This window comes from Scomber scombrus, chromosome 13 (genome assembly GCF_963691925.1).
Source record: "Scomber scombrus chromosome 13, fScoSco1.1, whole genome shotgun sequence".
Lineage (NCBI taxonomy): Eukaryota > Metazoa > Chordata > Actinopteri > Scombriformes > Scombridae > Scomber > Scomber scombrus.
In genome coordinates, this window is record NC_084982.1 from 21,578,142 (window position 1) to 21,596,328 (window position 18,187).

At 39.2% G+C, this 18,187-nt stretch overlaps 1 protein-coding gene across 1 annotated transcript; it reads right to left on the minus strand.

Moving 5' to 3' along the window:
* Positions 1-537: 537 nt before the first annotated feature.
* Positions 538-3,546, minus strand: LOC133992634 (FAST kinase domain-containing protein 3, mitochondrial-like). Its single transcript, XM_062431319.1, has 8 exons — positions 3,464-3,546; positions 3,153-3,340; positions 2,825-2,993; positions 2,292-2,377; positions 1,919-2,090; positions 1,656-1,725; positions 1,318-1,432; positions 538-879 (listed from the first exon to the last, which is right to left on the minus strand). The coding sequence occupies exons 1-8, from the start codon at positions 3,519-3,521 to the stop codon at positions 781-783; spliced, it is 957 nt and encodes a 318-aa protein (XP_062287303.1). The 5' UTR covers positions 3,522-3,546; the 3' UTR covers positions 538-780.
* Positions 3,547-18,187: the final 14,641 nt, after the last annotated feature.

Sequence of the window (18,187 nt, forward strand, 5' to 3'; positions counted from 1 at the left end):
ATTTCCTATCAACTGTTTTCAGTGTTTTCAAATTTTGAAAAAACAGTCCACCAGATAATTTAAGGCATTAATGGTACATCTTCAAACATTTAATAAAAGCACAGAGCTAATCACATATTATACATGTATGTCTGTAACATTAAAAGTCAAAATGTTTAGGCCAATTACAAGTCCATGTAATTTTTCCAGCCCCAAAGAAATGCAAAGCCACAACACGGTGTCACTGCCAATATTTACATAACATTAAATTATTTATTATTTATTCACTCCATTTACCGGTATAATAAGTTAACAAGTATTTTAGCTATTAAATAGCTGCATTATTTGAAAGGGATATGATTTCCCCCCCATCTTTTAATAGTAAAATGACCCATATCTATACACATCTAATTGCTCAGTTACCTCAACAGACAGCTTTGATACCAGCAACATTGTTAAAAAATATCCTTTTAAAACAATCCATACTGTTATACTATCAGATACTGTTATACAGTAACTTCAGTTCAGAATTTACAGGCCTGTGAAATGTTCCCTGCCTTATTCCCAGACAGTAAAATGAGTATCCTCCCATTAGGATATGTATGTAGCATTTTCTGACAGTAATGACAGTATATCCTCTTCATATTGCACTGTATATAACAAGTATGCAACACTCAGTCAAATGTTGATACACCTCATTGGAAAGTTTGTTGATTTTATACAAAAATGTGAGAATCAACCATTAAAAGTCTCTGGGGAATCTTTGTTTGAAGTTGTGCTCAACCTGCTAGTCACCTGAGGTCAGTGAATGAACTTGAAAATGGTGGGGAAGATCTTGTTGTGAAGATATTGAACCTGTTCCACATGACTTCTTAGCTTCTCAAATTCAAAGTAAGGGATCTATAGGAGAAAAAGCACAGATCGAGTTGGGAGCTGAAGAGGGAGAAAGTGTTTCATTTGTGTTTCATTTTGTCTTGCTGAAAGCTCAATCCAAAAAAAAGCTGCTGAGACATTTTATTGCAGACCGATTTTTCCATGGATATCACACTTTAAAGATAAATAAAAATGTAGACAAAAAACTACTACAACAAAGAGGCACAGTCTGAGCCAATAATAAATCACATCTGAGCACGTGTGTGTATATAAAAAATCAAAATCACAGCATCAACAAATACAACTGGAAGAATGGCAAAACAAATTCATACTTCAAGAAGAAGCTGCAAATCAGCAGTGAATAAAGCTGCCTAGATGCAACGATCCAGATTTATGATGAGGACATTCATAAACTTTGTCAGTGTGTAGTTTTAATTTTGATGCACCATTTTTTGCTAGGCATACCTGCACCACCTCATAGCCCATCCTGCGGAGGTGTCTCCTCTTAGTCGCTTCCTTTCCCAGAAGGTGTTGCGTGTTATTGCAGAAACGGCTTTGACCATCTAAACAAAGTGCCATCCTACACATGAACAAGAAAGAATATTGTGTCATTTTGTTGGCTTGAAGAAGAAGTTCGGATAATCATTTCAGAAGAGGTGCAAAAGTTATACAACTGGTTTGCAAAACTACAAAAAGACATGGTCTGTTAACTTTCAGCTGGTTCAAAATGGAAATGATTGTTGTGTTAATCAGTGTGTGTTGTATCTTTTGTAAATCTAACATTGCAGCAGTTGGGTTTCTACCTTCTGTATGTCTGATCCCACTCAGTGAGGGGCAGAACAAATCCATTCTCATCCAGGCAAATCTCCACATCTGGACAGAAAATGGAAACAACAAGTTATCAGTGAGTACATTATCAACAGTAAGGTGTCGAAACACGTGGAGTGAAGGTGAGCTACTGACTAAATGAGCCACGTGGTTGTTTCTTTTTGAAGGGATATACTACAAAGTATTCTAATATTGCATCTATCATTTACTTGTGTATATTTGTAAGCTTGTAACTTACCTACAGTGTATCCACTATAAGTAAATATACTGGTGGAGTAAAACTTTCCCCCCAGTAGGTGTGTCAGCGGCCCTTTGACATGTTTGTACAAAAGACTCTCCATAGGCGTCTCAAAGGCCTGATCCACAGAGGAAAACCTCTTCACATGGAGGAAGAAGGGCAGCCTTGGACCCTGATGAGAAAGGCATGAAGACAACTTAATTCATGTTATTAATTATCTGAATCAATCATTTTTCTAAAAGCTAAGTGGAAAGACACTGCTTTTATTCAGGCAACTACTATGAATACTTTGAAAAAAAATGAGTAAATGCAGCTCAGTAAACACTGTTTAAGCTATAAGAAATCTATAAAACTTATGTTGTATGATGCTCACCCAGTAGTAACTGCACTCTAATGATGAGGAGAGATGGATCTGTGTCAGTTGTCCCAGTGCGTTCTTGTCCAATGGCTCTCCCTGTGCTGTAGGACAGACAAGGGCAGCTTACATCACAGACTTTACATATCCTGTTACATACATATTACATATTGTGAAATGTGCTGTAAACTAATAGCTTTGGTATGACAGCAATTTTTTTTGACAAACGACAATATATAACCATGCACTAATAAATACATAGTACATTAACAAAAATACTGCAACTATTACAAAATCCAGCCTTGTATATACAGACAGCAGCACGTGATATGTTGGCATAACAGAGCCCAAGAGTATTTTTAAGGCTGTTTGTTTGAGCAACCAGCAGTAAAGGACACGACTGTCCCTGATACTTAGCTACCGGTGTATTTCTAAACCCTCCTCAGACAGAAAATACGAAGAAAACACTTGATGAAAGCGTGATGTGATAAAGTTTCTCTCTCCTTCTCTTCTTCTTCTCTTACAGTAAGCAATACAAAGCTTATACACACCCTGTAGCCTCTGTAGGAAGTACGGGCTGAAGACTTTGGACATGAAGTTGAGCGGGAAACGTTCCAGGTGGATGCAGGCGTGCAGAACCTCTATCAACGAGCGAGGCTGGAAATGGGAAAACCTTGATGATAAAATCCTCTCCAGCTCCTTAAACATCTGATTGGAGCACTGAGGAATAAAGGAGATTACAGATTATTCTTTATGGCATGTAAGAGGAACTTATTTTTTTTGTCCAAAAAGGATGCATGCTTGCAAATCAGCCATAGACTCACTCCATTTCATTGCCTTTTGGTTCATGTACAGTATTACATTATAAACAGCGCTCACCTGTGGCAGGTAGTTGAGTCTCCCCATTGCAATGATCTGTTTGGCTATCTGGAGGGTGGTGTGCCTCTCAGCATGGCACACAAAGTTCTCAGCCACAGCTTCAAAGATGGGCTCAGAGCGGCACCTTGTTTGCAGACAGTACTCCATGACAGTGCTGATCAACTCGGGATCACACTTTCCCAGTCTCGCTGACAAACACAGCAAAGAACTCCATGATTAACTCAACATTTCTTCAAAAAACTAAAGCAGAGGAGGCGTGGGGAATACAACTGATTCAAACAAATAGACAGGTTTCGCTTAATAAAACACACCTGGAACATGTTTGTCCATAGCAGACAGGAGCTCTTCATCATGCTGTCCCAGGATCATTAAGGCAGAGAGCACCTTAATCACTTCATCATCACTGAAAGCTTTAAAGACTCGTGATGCTCTGTGACTCAGCCTCAGCACCAAGGAAATGGCCTGTCAAACAGAAAATCATTATAGGTATTAATATCCTGTCATTAGTACTTTACATAGAGGAATATATCCCAACCATTACATTTATTTTAATCACACATATCTGTGTAAAGAAACTGAGTTATCAAAAGGACAATTCAATGTGCTGTGTTTAAAAAGTGAGAGCAAATTTCACATCAGAAATGAGCGAGAAGCTGATAAGTGGCTGTTCTACAGTACATACCTGTCTCTGCTGTAACTTCAGCAGGGACTGCAGAATATCACAGACTTGCCTAGCTTTTAGCCTGTGGACCAGCCTTTGTGTGTGTCTGTGCAAAGTGGATAGCATGAGCGTCTGCTTCTGGTTGGCAGGTTGGTAACACAGAGCCAGGAGTGAGTAGACTCTGACAGCCTCACTGGGAGAGACAACGTTTTCTTCTATAGCTGCACCTATGGAGTCCAGGACGCCTGTCACCATTGCTGACTGGTAGCCTTCCAGGGCGTATGCCACCTCACCCAGCTGGCAGAGCTGTGCCACCTCGATGTCTCGGCTGGAGATGAGCTCCTGGCACTCATTTATCAGTCTGGAGACTAGTGGGTTGTGGGCTTCCACGCCAAACTCAACACATGCTCCCAGTAAAGTGGCCAGTCCTTCCGCCCTATCATTGACTGGGAAGTGTGCCATCCTGGTGCACAGCTCCTGGATGACTTCCCCTTCAAACAATGACTGGATGTTGACAGCTGTGCTACTTTGAGTTTTGGTGTATGGGCTGTACGGGGACAGGTGTCGGGCCGATGTTGCAGATGTTTGAGGTGTTATGCATCTTCCAAGCTGGGTCACACTCAAGTCGTCCTCTCTTTTCCCCGGTACATATACCGGTGTGGGGAGAGGGGCTGCACTCACCTGCTGGACTGCTGCTGCGCTTACGTGCGTACTATGAAAAGCACGCACACCAGTTACGCATGGTTGTTGCGCAACAACAGTTTTACTGGCAAAAGTCGCATTTGTGCATCTACCTGCAGGACTGCACCGAATTAAAGCCCGATTCAGATTCAAAGGGAAACAAGCTGAGGTGTGCTGACAGGCCGCTCTCACAGAGGAAGAAATACAAGCGATGGACTTCATGATTGTGTCAGTGATGTAACAGCCCCTTCCTATGTCAGAAAACACAGACACAAGAAAAGCCACTGTCAGGACAAGTTCTTATTTCTACATTAAGTTTTCCACATGTGTAAAAGTCAAAGAAGCTAAAGAAAGACTAAAACTAAACATAAACACACTGTAGGAAAACACAAATGCAAGGAATATATGAACTTGGATGTAACGCGATTGTACTTCTATTGTTTAACACTTTGACAACATGACTCAAACTTAAATTAAACTCCTGCTCTGAGTAACTTCTCCCTGTATTAAGGATTATAGACGACTTACCTCCAGCGTGACAATAGGATCACTGGATCAGGATCAGAGACAAGGGCTGCCAAACATTACAGAACAACATCCAGCGTTTGATAACAGCTTGCGTAAGGTGACATGTGTTTACATGTGCTGCCACCGGGTGGCCACAACGAGTATTGCAAGTTATGTATCTCACTCACGTGCTTTTTGATTGGACGATCCGTGCCTCTCCATGTTGGTTTAGATCTGTTGGAGGAGAGTATCAAATGTGGTCACATACAGTCTTGTTATTGGCCATAGATTATATTAATTTAGCAACTTCATCTTCAGTGAGCTGCCTCTCTTATATAATTGAATGAATGCCATGTATTTATTCATGTCGCTATAGTCAACCATTTTTGATTATTATTTGTGATCTTACCATTAACTTATGTTTGTGCGTTATTTTGCATTGATTGCTGTTGTTACTCATTGTTCAGTTTGTTTTTGTATTTGTTATTATGGACTGCTGTCTGCAAGCCAAATCACCCCAAAGGGAACATTTAAGCTTCACTATTCTGAGGTCTGCCATAAGAAATATAGCAAATATGACCCCAGTGTCCTCCATGCTGGCTATATGGCCCTGAATAAACATGTGACTTGTGTCTTTATTTATCCCCAAATGAAGCTATACTCTTCACATAGTCTTTAAAAACACTATTAAGCTAATACGAAATAGACAGATCCCAATTTATGCATTTCGCTATCCCTTCAGCACTCTTTTTTATACATTGTGATGTTATAATGAAAGTTGTTGCTATCAGTTCATAGATCTGTACATATACCTCAGTGCAGCCTAATAATGCAGTGCAAAATAAACAGTGAAAGTTGTTGGGCAATAAACTATCTAATCTAAATGAGCAGTCTGGGTGTTATGCAGTATTGTTGTGATTTTAACCCTTGAGAATTACTAGGTTCAGTAAAAATTAAAGACTGTCAGGTCATTTATCTGAAAATGTAAATATAATATGTAGTCGTATGTGTAGTAATTTATTGTATTTTCCTTTAGGTCTGAATTTGATCCATTACTAACTTCACATCCATCCACATCTTCTTAGTCTTCAGTGTCTTTCATCTACTTTTAATCTCTCCCACAAGATGGTGCTGCATACAAACAAACGGACTGGCCTCACAGTTCACAATGTCTGAAGTCACAGCAGAGCTTAATTTCCTCCACATGTAAAAGGAGGGAATAGGCCATGTGTGGGTATGTTACAATAACAGCTGGGAAACAGCATAAATCAGTATTGAAACTTTCTCTCACACCTAGTCAGACAGATCTTCTCTCCAGTATAGATCTTAGTAATGGAATCACAAAAATGAAACAAAAAAAGAAAGTTTCTCTCACCGGTCAACTAAACGAGTAAAGAATTTTATTACTGTAAGTGAAGCTATGTATGTATAAAATTCACTCAGTTAAAGCAATACAAATGCAGTGATTTTTACCCACAGAACACATGTTAAAGTGAAAAGTACTGCTTCCTTTTTAATTTATTGAGGTTAAATCTTTAGAATAAAGCTTAGAAATTATCATTAAAATTGCATCAGTTTGCACACAATGAAGCACTCAAATGTCACACTGAGATTCTTCAAACATAAGGAGGAAGGGAATTCACCTCTATGATTTTCGTGATAAGCATATATTGTGGTATTGCTGCTTCTTCTTTTTTAAAAGCTATGTGTCTATGTTGAGTGCCCTGTTTGTGAATGTGTGTGTGCGCCAGGTATTACTCATATTGTGGGGACATAAACCAGTTTACAGAGTCACACTGTGGGGACTTGCCTCCTATTTGGGGATAAAAAGCAAGTCACCATGAAGTAAATCGTTAAATTTTAGGGTGAAGGCTTGGTTACGGTACGGTTAGGGTTAGGAAAGTAGCGGTTATGGTTAGAGTAAGTCTCCAGGAAATGAATGTAAAGTCAATGTAATGTCCTCCGAAGGGATGGAAACACAACTGTGTGTGTGTGTGTGGCGGGTGAGAGACTTGGATGAAAGCAGATCCAAAAGTCATCTGCAGCCTCTATCTCTCAGACAATCTGTGTGTGTGTGTGTGTGTGTGTTTGTGTGTGTGTGTGTGTGTGTGTGTGTGTGTGTGTGTGTGTGTGTGTGTGTGTGTGTGTGTGTGTGTGTGTGTGTGTGTGTGTGTGTGTGTGTGTGTGTGTGTGTGTGTCAGTGTGTGTGTGTTTTTATCTGTGTGTTTGTTACCCATCTGGCTGGTTCCTCTCTATCTCTTTGTAAACAAGCGGCAACACCACAAGCCCTCTGGACACAAGTTGGACAAAGAAGAAAGAGTAAAAAGACTCAGAGCTTTCAAATGGTGAGCAGGGACTTGATAAGATCTGTTATAATAAAGTTACTGTTCTGCCGGTAATGCTGATGAATCACACTGAACAGTCAGTCAGCCTGTGTGTGAGGGCGTTGTAAGAGTGAATACAAATTATGCCAGCTTTCATTTCTTGTGAAAAATCCAGTGGGAACAATTTGACAATACCTTTCAACTCAAATGAATGCATATGATTATCATAGTCATAATCACAAAAATAAATCTACCTCATTTATGTTTCGGCTTTGAACTAAGATTAAAAACTGAACATGGTAAAAAACAGCATAAGGACAAAGAGTACCTTTCTTTTTCTAGTGAGCGAAACTGGCAAAAGTGTGGGAAACTTAGAAAATGCTATTAACACAATGGAAACACATCTGTCTGTGTACACACAAACACACAGTGTATGGGAAAAGCATCACACTGCGCTTTGGCCAAATCTAATCTAATAATCAAAGGTTCAGCTGTAATGTTATCATTACTCACAAATGGATGTGACGCATTTGGAGAACATGTCTACTCTGTCCCTCTCCTGCCTAAATTATTGCAGCTATTGGATTAAGAATAACACAGTCCAAATGGTTAACTTTTATGAGAAAATAGGAAAATCTGGTAGTTAATCACATCAATGCTCAACTTGACAGAAGATCTTAAATGGTTTTTCTGGGGTTGTGACAGTGATTCTTTAAGTACAATGTAAAGTTTCACTTCAAATTATAAAAGATCAATAACATCTATTTAATTAAGATAGGAGTTTTCACACAGTCAGCATTTATATGTTCTCAACAGCTCTGCTTCTGTTTAAAAGAGGCTTATTAGCTGCCGAGGGCTTGACGTCATAACCTATAAAAATGTTCAATGCGTAATAGTTTGCATGCCAGCTGTTCCTGTTATTTTGTCCACCCCTACAAAGGAAAGGATGTATTTTGAGCATGTTTGTTCTCATGGAAGGAGTGCTCAAATACTTTGCATAAGAAAAAGTAACAATATCAAAATGCATTACAAGCAGAAGTCCTACATTCAAACTTTGCTTAGAAAATAGTAAATAGTACAACTGTAGCATATAAAGCCTATTGCAATGCTGAAGCTAGTTGAGAGGGACCTACATTTAAATGATAGGTTCCGATTTTTTAAATGTGTCTTAAAACAATATTCAGGTGCCTAAATGAACATTGACATGTCTTTTTTATCGCTGTAATCATTCCTATTGTTCATACTGAATACAAAGAGATCTCTTCATAATGCACTTCCAATGTAAGTGATGGGGTACAAAATCTGCAGTCCTCTTTCTGTGCAATTTAAAAAAAAATGTAATTATTTATTTCAAGCGAAAACAAAACTTCAGCAGTCCAGATTAGTAAAATTAAGTGATATCTTTCAAATTCCCTCTTTTTGTTATGATCCTTCCATTGAAGTGTGTGAACTTGAATAGGAAAACACTGTGAGAGCCTCCTAATATCTTCAGATAAACTAATTAAAATTAATTTTGCTCAAAGCAAAGACTGTGAATTTTGTGCCCCATCACTTACACTGTAAACTGGGTACAGCATTTGGAGCGGATCTTCTAATGGTCAGTATGAACAGGAGGAATGATTACAGTGAGGAAAACCTGTTTCAATGTTCACTTGGGTGCCTGGCTATTTGTTTTAAGACAAATTGGAAAAATCATGAACCTATCCTTTAACTGATTTTTATTTACTTTTTGGGGAGTTTAATCTGCATCATATTTTCATAAAATGAACATTTGTTATGTTGTAAAATCTTAATCTGCAAAGTAACTACAGCTGTCAAGTAAATGTAGGGGAGCAAACATATTGAATACTTCCCTGTGTGGTGTAACAGTGAAAAGCAGAATAAAGTTGCAGAATAAAGTTGAAGTACTCAGTAAAGTACACATATCTCAAAATTGCACTTAAGCACAGTATGTAGGGAAATGTGGTTAGTTATTTTTAATTATTGCTGCTGGGTAGAATTCACAGTGAAGAAAACTCAAGTACCCTTCATGTAGTCAGAATTGACCTTGTGAACTCTTGTAAAAGTGTTTCCAGTTATGCATTCATAGCAATTAATTAATCCTCTCAAAAGAGGTCATAAGAAATCCACTTATAAAATCAATCAAATAAAAACTTGCTGTTGAGGGCCAAACACAGACACCATCTAGTTAAACTTCTCTCCTCTACTTTCTGCCTGTGTTCAAATATGGCTCCGCAGGAGGAGATTTAGTCTGGGCTCATTGAACAATTCAAATTCCTCTGGCATTTCAAGTAATATAAGTTAGATGTTAGCAAGAAAAGATCTGTACCTGGTTTAATGGAAACTTGAAGTTCAAGTCTTTGTCATCGCTTCTCAGTAGAGTTGCAATTTATTCTTCGGGATAACTGATCAAGTGGTCGATTCCAAGTGTCTGCAGATTGTTATGATCCAAATAATGTGTGTCCAATTATCATGGGGTCTCTGAGTCAACCCTGAATGAGACAGAAAACAGAATATATCTGTATTACACCAAATTACAGAGCCTTTGTTGACAGATTATAACCATTCTCAGTGAGACAGTGTTGCCTGAAACAGAGTTTACTTCCATTACTTGCTGTAACAAGACCATAATTTTGCATAACTTCAGTTCCTTCCTTCTTTCTCTCCCTATCGGTTCCTTCTGGACATGTAATGTCATGTAAGGTCATGTGGCGGCGAGAGGTATCAATATACTACAATACAGTGTAATATATTACAACCCCACACACACTTTCAATGTGTGTGTGTGTGTGTGTGTGTGTGTGTGTGTGTGTGTGTGTGTGTGTGTGTGTGTGTGTGTGTGTGTGTGTGTGTGTGAAGGAATTTCATGAACATGCCTTTCTTCTGGGGATTCCAGGGATGACTGTGGTTTGTTTTAAAAAGGTTAGGGCTGTCATGTGTTTCTGATTTAGATCTAATTCAAGTTGTCATATAAAATATTATCTCCAATGGGATTTGTAATCATTCTTGATCATAATCACCCGGGAATGTGTTTTGTATACTTTGCAGTGCAGGGCAGGCATTTTTCTCTGGAAACAAAAGGGCAAACGTGTGGCACAGAGGAAGAGAAAGAGAAGAAAAAGAGAAAGAGGGTGAAAGAGAATCACATCCAGAGATAGGTGGTGCATTCTGGCAGACAGTAGGAATCCATTTCACGCCCAGAAGAAAGCAGTGTGAGAGGGAGAATGTGTGTGAAGCGTGTGTACGATAGGTGTGGTAGGACAGGGGTTAGGCCTGTTAGCTTTTCTGAGGTGGAGGAGGGAGGGAGGGAACACTTCATAACCCAGACCAATGCTGTTTCAGTTCAATCAATGACAGACTCTGGGAGAAACCACAAGTTATTACAAATGATTGTTTATTAAGTATTGTGTCTGTACAGATAGGTCAATTCAAGTCATGTCAGTTTTATTTATATAGTCTGCTATCACAAATCACAAATTTGCCTCAAGGGGCTTTACAATCTGTACAACATATTACACTCTCTATCCTTAGACCTTCGATTCAGATAAGGAAAAACGTCCCCCTAAAAACTCTTTTAATGGGGATAAATGGCATAAACCTCAGGAAGACCTCATAGTCTTGGCACAGATCTCGTCATGCTTTGCCGATATTTGGCATGGATGAAGGAACGCCATCATCAGTGTAACCTCTCCAAGTCTGAGCTACTTTTCATTCCAGCCATTCCTTCTATACAACGATAGATCAATATCCAGATCAAATCAGCCAAACTCATGTCCACAAAGTCTACTCGAAACTTGGGTATCATGATTGATGACCACCTGACCTGAAAGATTCACATAGATTTGATTGCTCGGTTGTGTCGATTTGCTCTGTACAACATAAGGAAGATCAGACCCTACCTGTCCAAGCATGCAGTCAAACTCCTGGTACAGACTCTTGTAATATCATGCGTTGACTGCTGCAACTCCTTACTGGCAGGTGTCCCCACATGAACGTTCAAACCTCTACAGATGATCTATGATGTGATGGTCATGCGCCTGGTCTTCAAAGTGCCTAAAACAGCACATCACTCCGCTGTTCATATCCCTCCACTGGCCAGTTGCTGCCCACCTAAAATTCAAAACCTTGATATTTGCTCACAAAAAAGCAACTTAAATGGCTCCCGCCTAATTGAATTCCCTCTACACTCCCTCCCGCTCATTGTGCTCTGCCAATGATTGGGCGCCTGGTGCTACCATCACAACAGGGCACTAAGTTACTTGCTAGACGCTTTTCTTCTGTTAACAATCTCCGTTCGATCGAGTCCCTCTCGATCTTTAAGAAAAAGGTTAAGAAACTAGCTATTTTGCAAACACCTCCACACCTGACGGACACTATGCATTGCCTCTGTGTACTGCCTGTTGCCACCTATGTCCTCTATTGGGCCTGAACTTAGCTTTATGGTACTTACTTGCATTGTTCTCTCATGGCTTGTGTTTTATTAACCCTCACGTGAACGTCACTTTGCATAAAAGCGTCTTCCAATCGAAATTGTAACATTGTAAAAACTTAACAGCATAATGAAGTTTTCCAGGAAACAAACAGTATCTTACAGAAATCCATCGTCACGCTGTGACTTGGGGAAGTGGATTGGTCATGGTTCTGTTGTACAGAAGGTACATGAGTGAAGGTGTTAGATACAAAATCACTAACACAGATAGTTTAGGCCCTTTTTACTGTGATGTTTTGGCATGAACAAGACTTACAGTGCTTGAGCTAAATGCTAGTGCTAGCATAGCAACATGCTGATGTTCACCATCTTAATTTAGCATGCTAACATTTGTTAATTAGCATTAAATGCAAAGTTTAGGTGAGGATGATGGGAATGTTATTTATTTTTGACCAAACTTTTAGACAAATTAAAAAAATGTTCAGATCATGATCCAAGATGAAAACTCACAGGATCACTAAAGTTATTACAATACACCCTGAGGGGAACATGTATGTGTGTACCAAGTTTCATGGCAATCCATCTGATAGTTGTCAAGACATGTCATTAAAGTCCAAACCTGCCTCATGGTGGTGCAAAAGGAAAAGTTGGGGGATCACCAAAGTCAGGACCATCCACTGGGACCATGAATGTGTGTACAAAATTGCATAGCCATCTATTCAATAGTTGTTTAGAATGCAGTTTAAACCAAATTGGTGGACCAACAGACTGACACTGCCATCCATAAAGTCACACAGCGACCATGGCTACACATGGTTGCCACAGCCTGTTGGACCTAAATGTAATATTGAGGGTACACTTGAAACAATTTATGATAAGCTTGCTTTAAAACACATATACCCATCAGTTGACTGGCCCAGTGAGATTGTGTGAGGTTATATCAGTTTGAACCAGTGTGAACTTAAATAAATGTGTTTGACTGAACATGCCCATATACATAGTGATGGAGTTTAGGAATGCTAAAAGAAAACATTAGGAGTATATTAAAAAGAAAGACACGTGGGGCACAGGCAATGCTGTGAGATCAAGTCATATCACTAAATCCCTGCTCCACCCTTGACAGTTTTCTCTTTCTCTAATACAAGTACCACATATTTCATCGTTGTCATCTACTATAAAATATATTGTGGAAGGAAAGAACATTATAAGTTTAATGTAATGACTGAAAAATGCAGTGGTGACAGCTTGTAGTCCTGCATCTATCAAGGCGTTCTCCTTTACAGCACTGTCCCTGCAGATGTGTTATACATACTGGAAGGACACGTCACACATCTCCACTCAGAGCTATGTGATTAAGATGAGACAGTCAGGGAATAAACAACTGGATGACTCCAATTAATCACAAATCTGTTTGAGGTTAACATGGCGTCAGGGGAAAGGAAGGAGGGTGGGTAGGGAGACACTTAAACCAATGAACCCTGGTTCCAGCTCCTGTGTTGGCGGACGTCAGGTCTGCTGAAGTGTCTTTGAGCATGACTATGAGTTTTTGGCTCTTAGAGTTGTTGTTGTGAGTGCATGTTGTGCAATACAGTTGCCAGCACTGAGTATTTTGAAAAGTTTCCCTTGTGGTGTGTTCAGTGAAACTCCAACATTTGAGAGTCAGCTGCAGAATATCATTTTTTTTATGCAAAATCTATCTAGACACTTGTTTAGCTTTTAAATCAGGCAAAACATCTTGTAAGGAAAATGCAATATCCAGCACTGTACAGTGTGAAAGCATTACAAATTTAAATCTAGTCATTTAGTGGCTCTCAGTGACTCTGGCTAAGGGCATAGTGGTGAAACACAGTTCTGGACACATACAAGAATTTGAACCATACACATATTGTACAACATGTATCTTCTGTATGTAGGCTGATGATGGCCATCTGGTTAGGGGCTGTGCAGTGTCTCCTCCCAGCAGGCAACTAAAGCTGTGAGCCAAGACCCCAGGCCCAACACCCTGCCGGACTTTGAAATCAGATCTTTATTGTCCATAAAGCCTCAGCCAAGTATGAAGAATCAGCCCTCCCTAACAAAACACACTCATCCAGCAGAGAGAGAAATTGGGGGAGAGTGAGACACAGACAAAGAGATGGAGAGAGGAACTGGGGGTGGGTGGGGGAATACAGGGTAAGGTGACTGGGGGATAGATGTGGGGAGAGAACAGACAGTACAAAGCATAGCATAATTGTCATGCTCATGCTCACAACTATGCTGCGGTTATTTATAGCCCATCGAGAGATAACTCAATTTTCATGACTTTCTAATTTTGTTGTGGTTGTTCCCAGTTCACCTGTCATACAGTGCTCTCCATTGAGTTTGTGGTCCCTACTAAAGTATCACAGTATGTTCTGTTTTAGCCACTGCATGCTTATTAATCACCTGCTTTGTTAATCATGTTTTGATCACATATGAGGTGAGAAATGGAGGGCAGTGGAGATAGAAGCAAAGAAAGTAAAACAGTTACAGGATAAAATAATAATCTGGTTTTGAAATAAAGTGTATATGTAATGACATGGAGAGGAGAGTATTACTTTCACTTACCGTCATTTATCATAGTGTGTGATTTTAGGGGAGATTTTTTGGGAAAGAAGACTTATTTTTGCCAAGCTTACATAATTTCAGCTCTGCATTGTTTCTGTAAAGTGACACAGAACCAAAGAAGCCTGGACACACCTGGAGGAGGAATAACAGAAACTGCATACATCACTTCTGGAGAGTTGTGAAACTAGAAAACAATAGGGTGGATTCAGAAAAGGCCTGATCACAAGATAACCAGAGGCTGATTTTTCCATGGCAGGGCCAAGCCTGTCCTAACCGGATTATGAGAGAGGAACAAGTCCAAAAGACCAAAACTGCACAGACACATCAATGAGCTACTGGTGACAAGATGCACAAAGTATAAATATAGTACACATTATCTTCACTACATTACTTGTACAATTTTGCAAATCCAGTACTGTCATTTCTCATTGACATTAACAATTACATGGGAAATTAAATGGGAAATCTAATCTCTGATGCCATATTGCCTAGAACCCTAGTAAGCCTGGAACATATTGAGGATCTAATGATAGAGAGCATCTGTTGCCCTCAAAGAGAGAAAGAGGTATTTGGGATTATGGACAAAATTATTTTACACTGAAAGAACTGTTTGGGGTTTCTCTCATTATCCAGCAAACTTTATAACGTAGTAATATTGCAGCAAATATTGCAGCATGAGACTGGCTGCAGGGTTTTAAAATTGAGTCAAAAATGTCAGTTTAGCTCAGGAAAATCCACAATTCTTTGAGATCCACACACATCTACACACAGTTTAAGTTGCATGCTATCTTTGCAATTCATCTTATTAAATAGGCAATTTTCAGATGTTGGTGTGAAGTTGCTTTTGGGTCATGTGGAAGTCAAAGTTTACCTTTTTAAAAAAATTGTTTTTATTTGTTTACTTTAAGCAGTAGTAATAAGAAAACCCTCCACAACAAGCTCCTCAGTGTGTAAGCAAACAGATACCTGTTATGTTTATGCTGACCTGGCAAATATTAGGTCTGATATTCATTCAGATATTCACTTACAGTTCTGTTCACTGATGCCTGGGAAATATTTGTGTCTTTAGCTGCTAGATGCTCAATTATGTTTACCAGCTAATCACTGACTGTGTGTTGGCAATTTGGTTCTGTGCAGGTATTTTAAAGTGAGTTTATCAGAGCTTTTGTGATGCAAACATCTGTCTGCTGCAGCTGGAAATGAAGTTGAAAGGAGCTGTAAGAATGTAACAAAACTTCAGCTCCAAAATAAAGAGCTGAAAGATCTAAAAAAAAAAAAAAATTCTGTAAAGTGACTGATGAGCTTTAAGCCACAGACATAACTTGAACTGTTTTTAATGTATAATGTCACATTGAATGTAATGTTATATTGACTGCTTCACTATCTCTTTCTTGTAAGAATCATGTGTAGTGTCTCTGGTTAGCAAAAGACATTTTTCCACCCGGGTGGACAGTAAAGATATATTTTATTCTAAAAAAATACTCATGGGAGATTTAGAGGGAACCACAGAGTCAGCTGATAGTTATTTGTGAGGGCTCTCTCTCACATTACTCATAGCAATTTGATCCATTTGTAATGAAGAAATATTGCTTATATTATATAGTGCAACTTTACTATTTGAGGTAACATCCAACTGGCAATCACAAAGGTGAATTTCGACAAGCATGGCAGTAAATAACACAGCAGGGTGTGGAAAGCATATTTACATGGATCCCTCACATCAACAAAAGTAAATTACACAGAGTAACTGAATCCAAATGTAATGCTGATCATGCACATTACTCTGCCTGAGAAACAGCATGAGGCAATCACTATTTTGATATGAACACTTGCAACACTTGAAAATCATCACCTTTCATCTAACAATGGTGGAAATGCTGCATCAGGCATAAACTCTCTGCAATGAAACAGAGCTCAAGTTAGTAGGGGGAAACTTTTTCTACTGGATGAACCCATGAGAGCTTTCTGCAGCAAACAAATCAACTTATACGAGGAAATTCTATTAAAAAGACTGAGATAGATATGATTGAAGTGAAATAGCCAATGATAAAAATAACTAAACAAAGTGTGGAGGCCAGCTTCACCAAGTAGGAAAAGAGAACAACTGACAAATTTGCAAATGATTTTGCTCATACTGTGCATCTGATTATCTGGCAGGCTAGTGAATTACTTAATCCTTTCTGGAGTTTAAAGAGCGATCTGCCTTTATTCAACACTGTAGAGGGAGCCATAATCAGTGGCATGTTAGATCACATGCACACCAGTGTGGATTGCTTTCGCCAGCCATTCACACTGAAATACTGAAATCTAAATGCAAAAACTGTTAAATTGTGTCCTCTTCAAACTTTTGGCATGTGTGGTTTCAGCTGACAGACTGATTGACATTCACAGCCAGTTACAACAGCTACCAGATCCTCTGAGTGAAGCAGTCTATCAGCTCTGACTCCCTCTGTGATTGTGCTGCGTTGTGTACCTGTTTTCTCATTGAAACCATTTTACTTCTTTTGTCGGGCACATGCATGAGCTTAAAGGATAGCTTGGGGGTCATAAATGCTACTTACATGCAGAGCGATCTGGGATCACTGTCATTCAACAGAAACAGTCAAACACAAAGACTAACATGGTATGTCAGTCTCAACACTTGCATTGTGTTATTAGCGAACACAAAAGCAAATGATCACAGATAAAGCTGAAGCCATATTTACCAAAAGTTAGGAAGCTGTCACACGCAATTTCAAAAAACGCCAAGAGATGGGAAATACTGTTATTAGTGCCAAAAAGGAGAACAAAAGCAATAGTGCAGAAAAGGTCTGTGGGTTGATTTGAAATGTGTTCCAATGGATAGACAAATGTTGATAAAATCACATCAGAAAGCTTTGGTATTCTTTGGTCAGCAGCACTGCAAAGTATACGGTACATGATTTAAATCAAGCAAAAACTCCAGCATGTTTTAAATGGATTTGTTTCAACATGTGCATATAGCATGACACACAAATGATGGGAAAAGTCTTAATAAATGTATGAACCCTACACCAGACTGACTATAGACTCCATATTTTGCTGAGGTTGACTAAACAAAAAAATTACACTTTAAAGTTGTTGTGTCTTTTTATTTTCTTTATTTTGGGACTATAATCAGGGTTAAATTATGTTGAACAAAGGATTGAGTGAGGGTATATTATTAATGAGGGTTATGTGGAATGGAACAGAGGCCCTCATGAACGACAGTGGTGCTTGACTGGATGAGTTTGCCTTGTGTTACACTTGTGATTGATTGCATCACTGCAGTGGAACGAAGTTGGGTGTCAGGGCTTTTATGGGCGACCACAGTACAGTGGTGTTGAATTTCAATGGATATGCCCTTGGCCAGATAAGTGAATACTACTCCGTCACTACACGTACACACACACACACACACACACACACACACACACACACACACACACACACACACACACACACACACACACACACACACACACACACACACAAACACACAAACACACAAACACACACACAGACATAGTAATTCAGAATATACTCCTATTTCCTATTGAGGGCAATAATTAAACTTTATACTTCTGTGTATAAAAGCCTGGTGTGAATCAACGGGATACCTACAGTGGGGCCCAAAAGTCTGAGACCACTATTATTTATTTGAATCTGAAAGTGGTCTCAGGTTTTTGGACCCCACGGTATATCAACGTCTATATTAATAACTATTTTAAAAAAAACGAAAATGATCTGATCTTTTCAACATCCAACAAGGGAACACATGACAAAACACCCACCTATATGGTTTCACAAAGTGCCAGCTAGTCCCCGATAGGCTGTTGGCACAAATATC

Coding starts and splice junctions, on each gene's coding strand:
- LOC133992634 (XM_062431319.1), bottom strand. CDS start 3,521: ATGATCCTGGGACAGCATGATGAAGAGCTCCTGTCTGCTATGGACAAA. Junction 2,378..2,824: donor CTTCCTACAGAGGCTACAGG/GTGTGTATAAGC, acceptor TCTGTCCTACAG/CACAGGGAGAGCCATTGGAC. Junction 880..1,317: donor TGGGCTATGAGGTGGTGCAG/GTATGCCTAGCA, acceptor TTTCTCCTATAG/ATCCCTTACTTTGAATTTGA.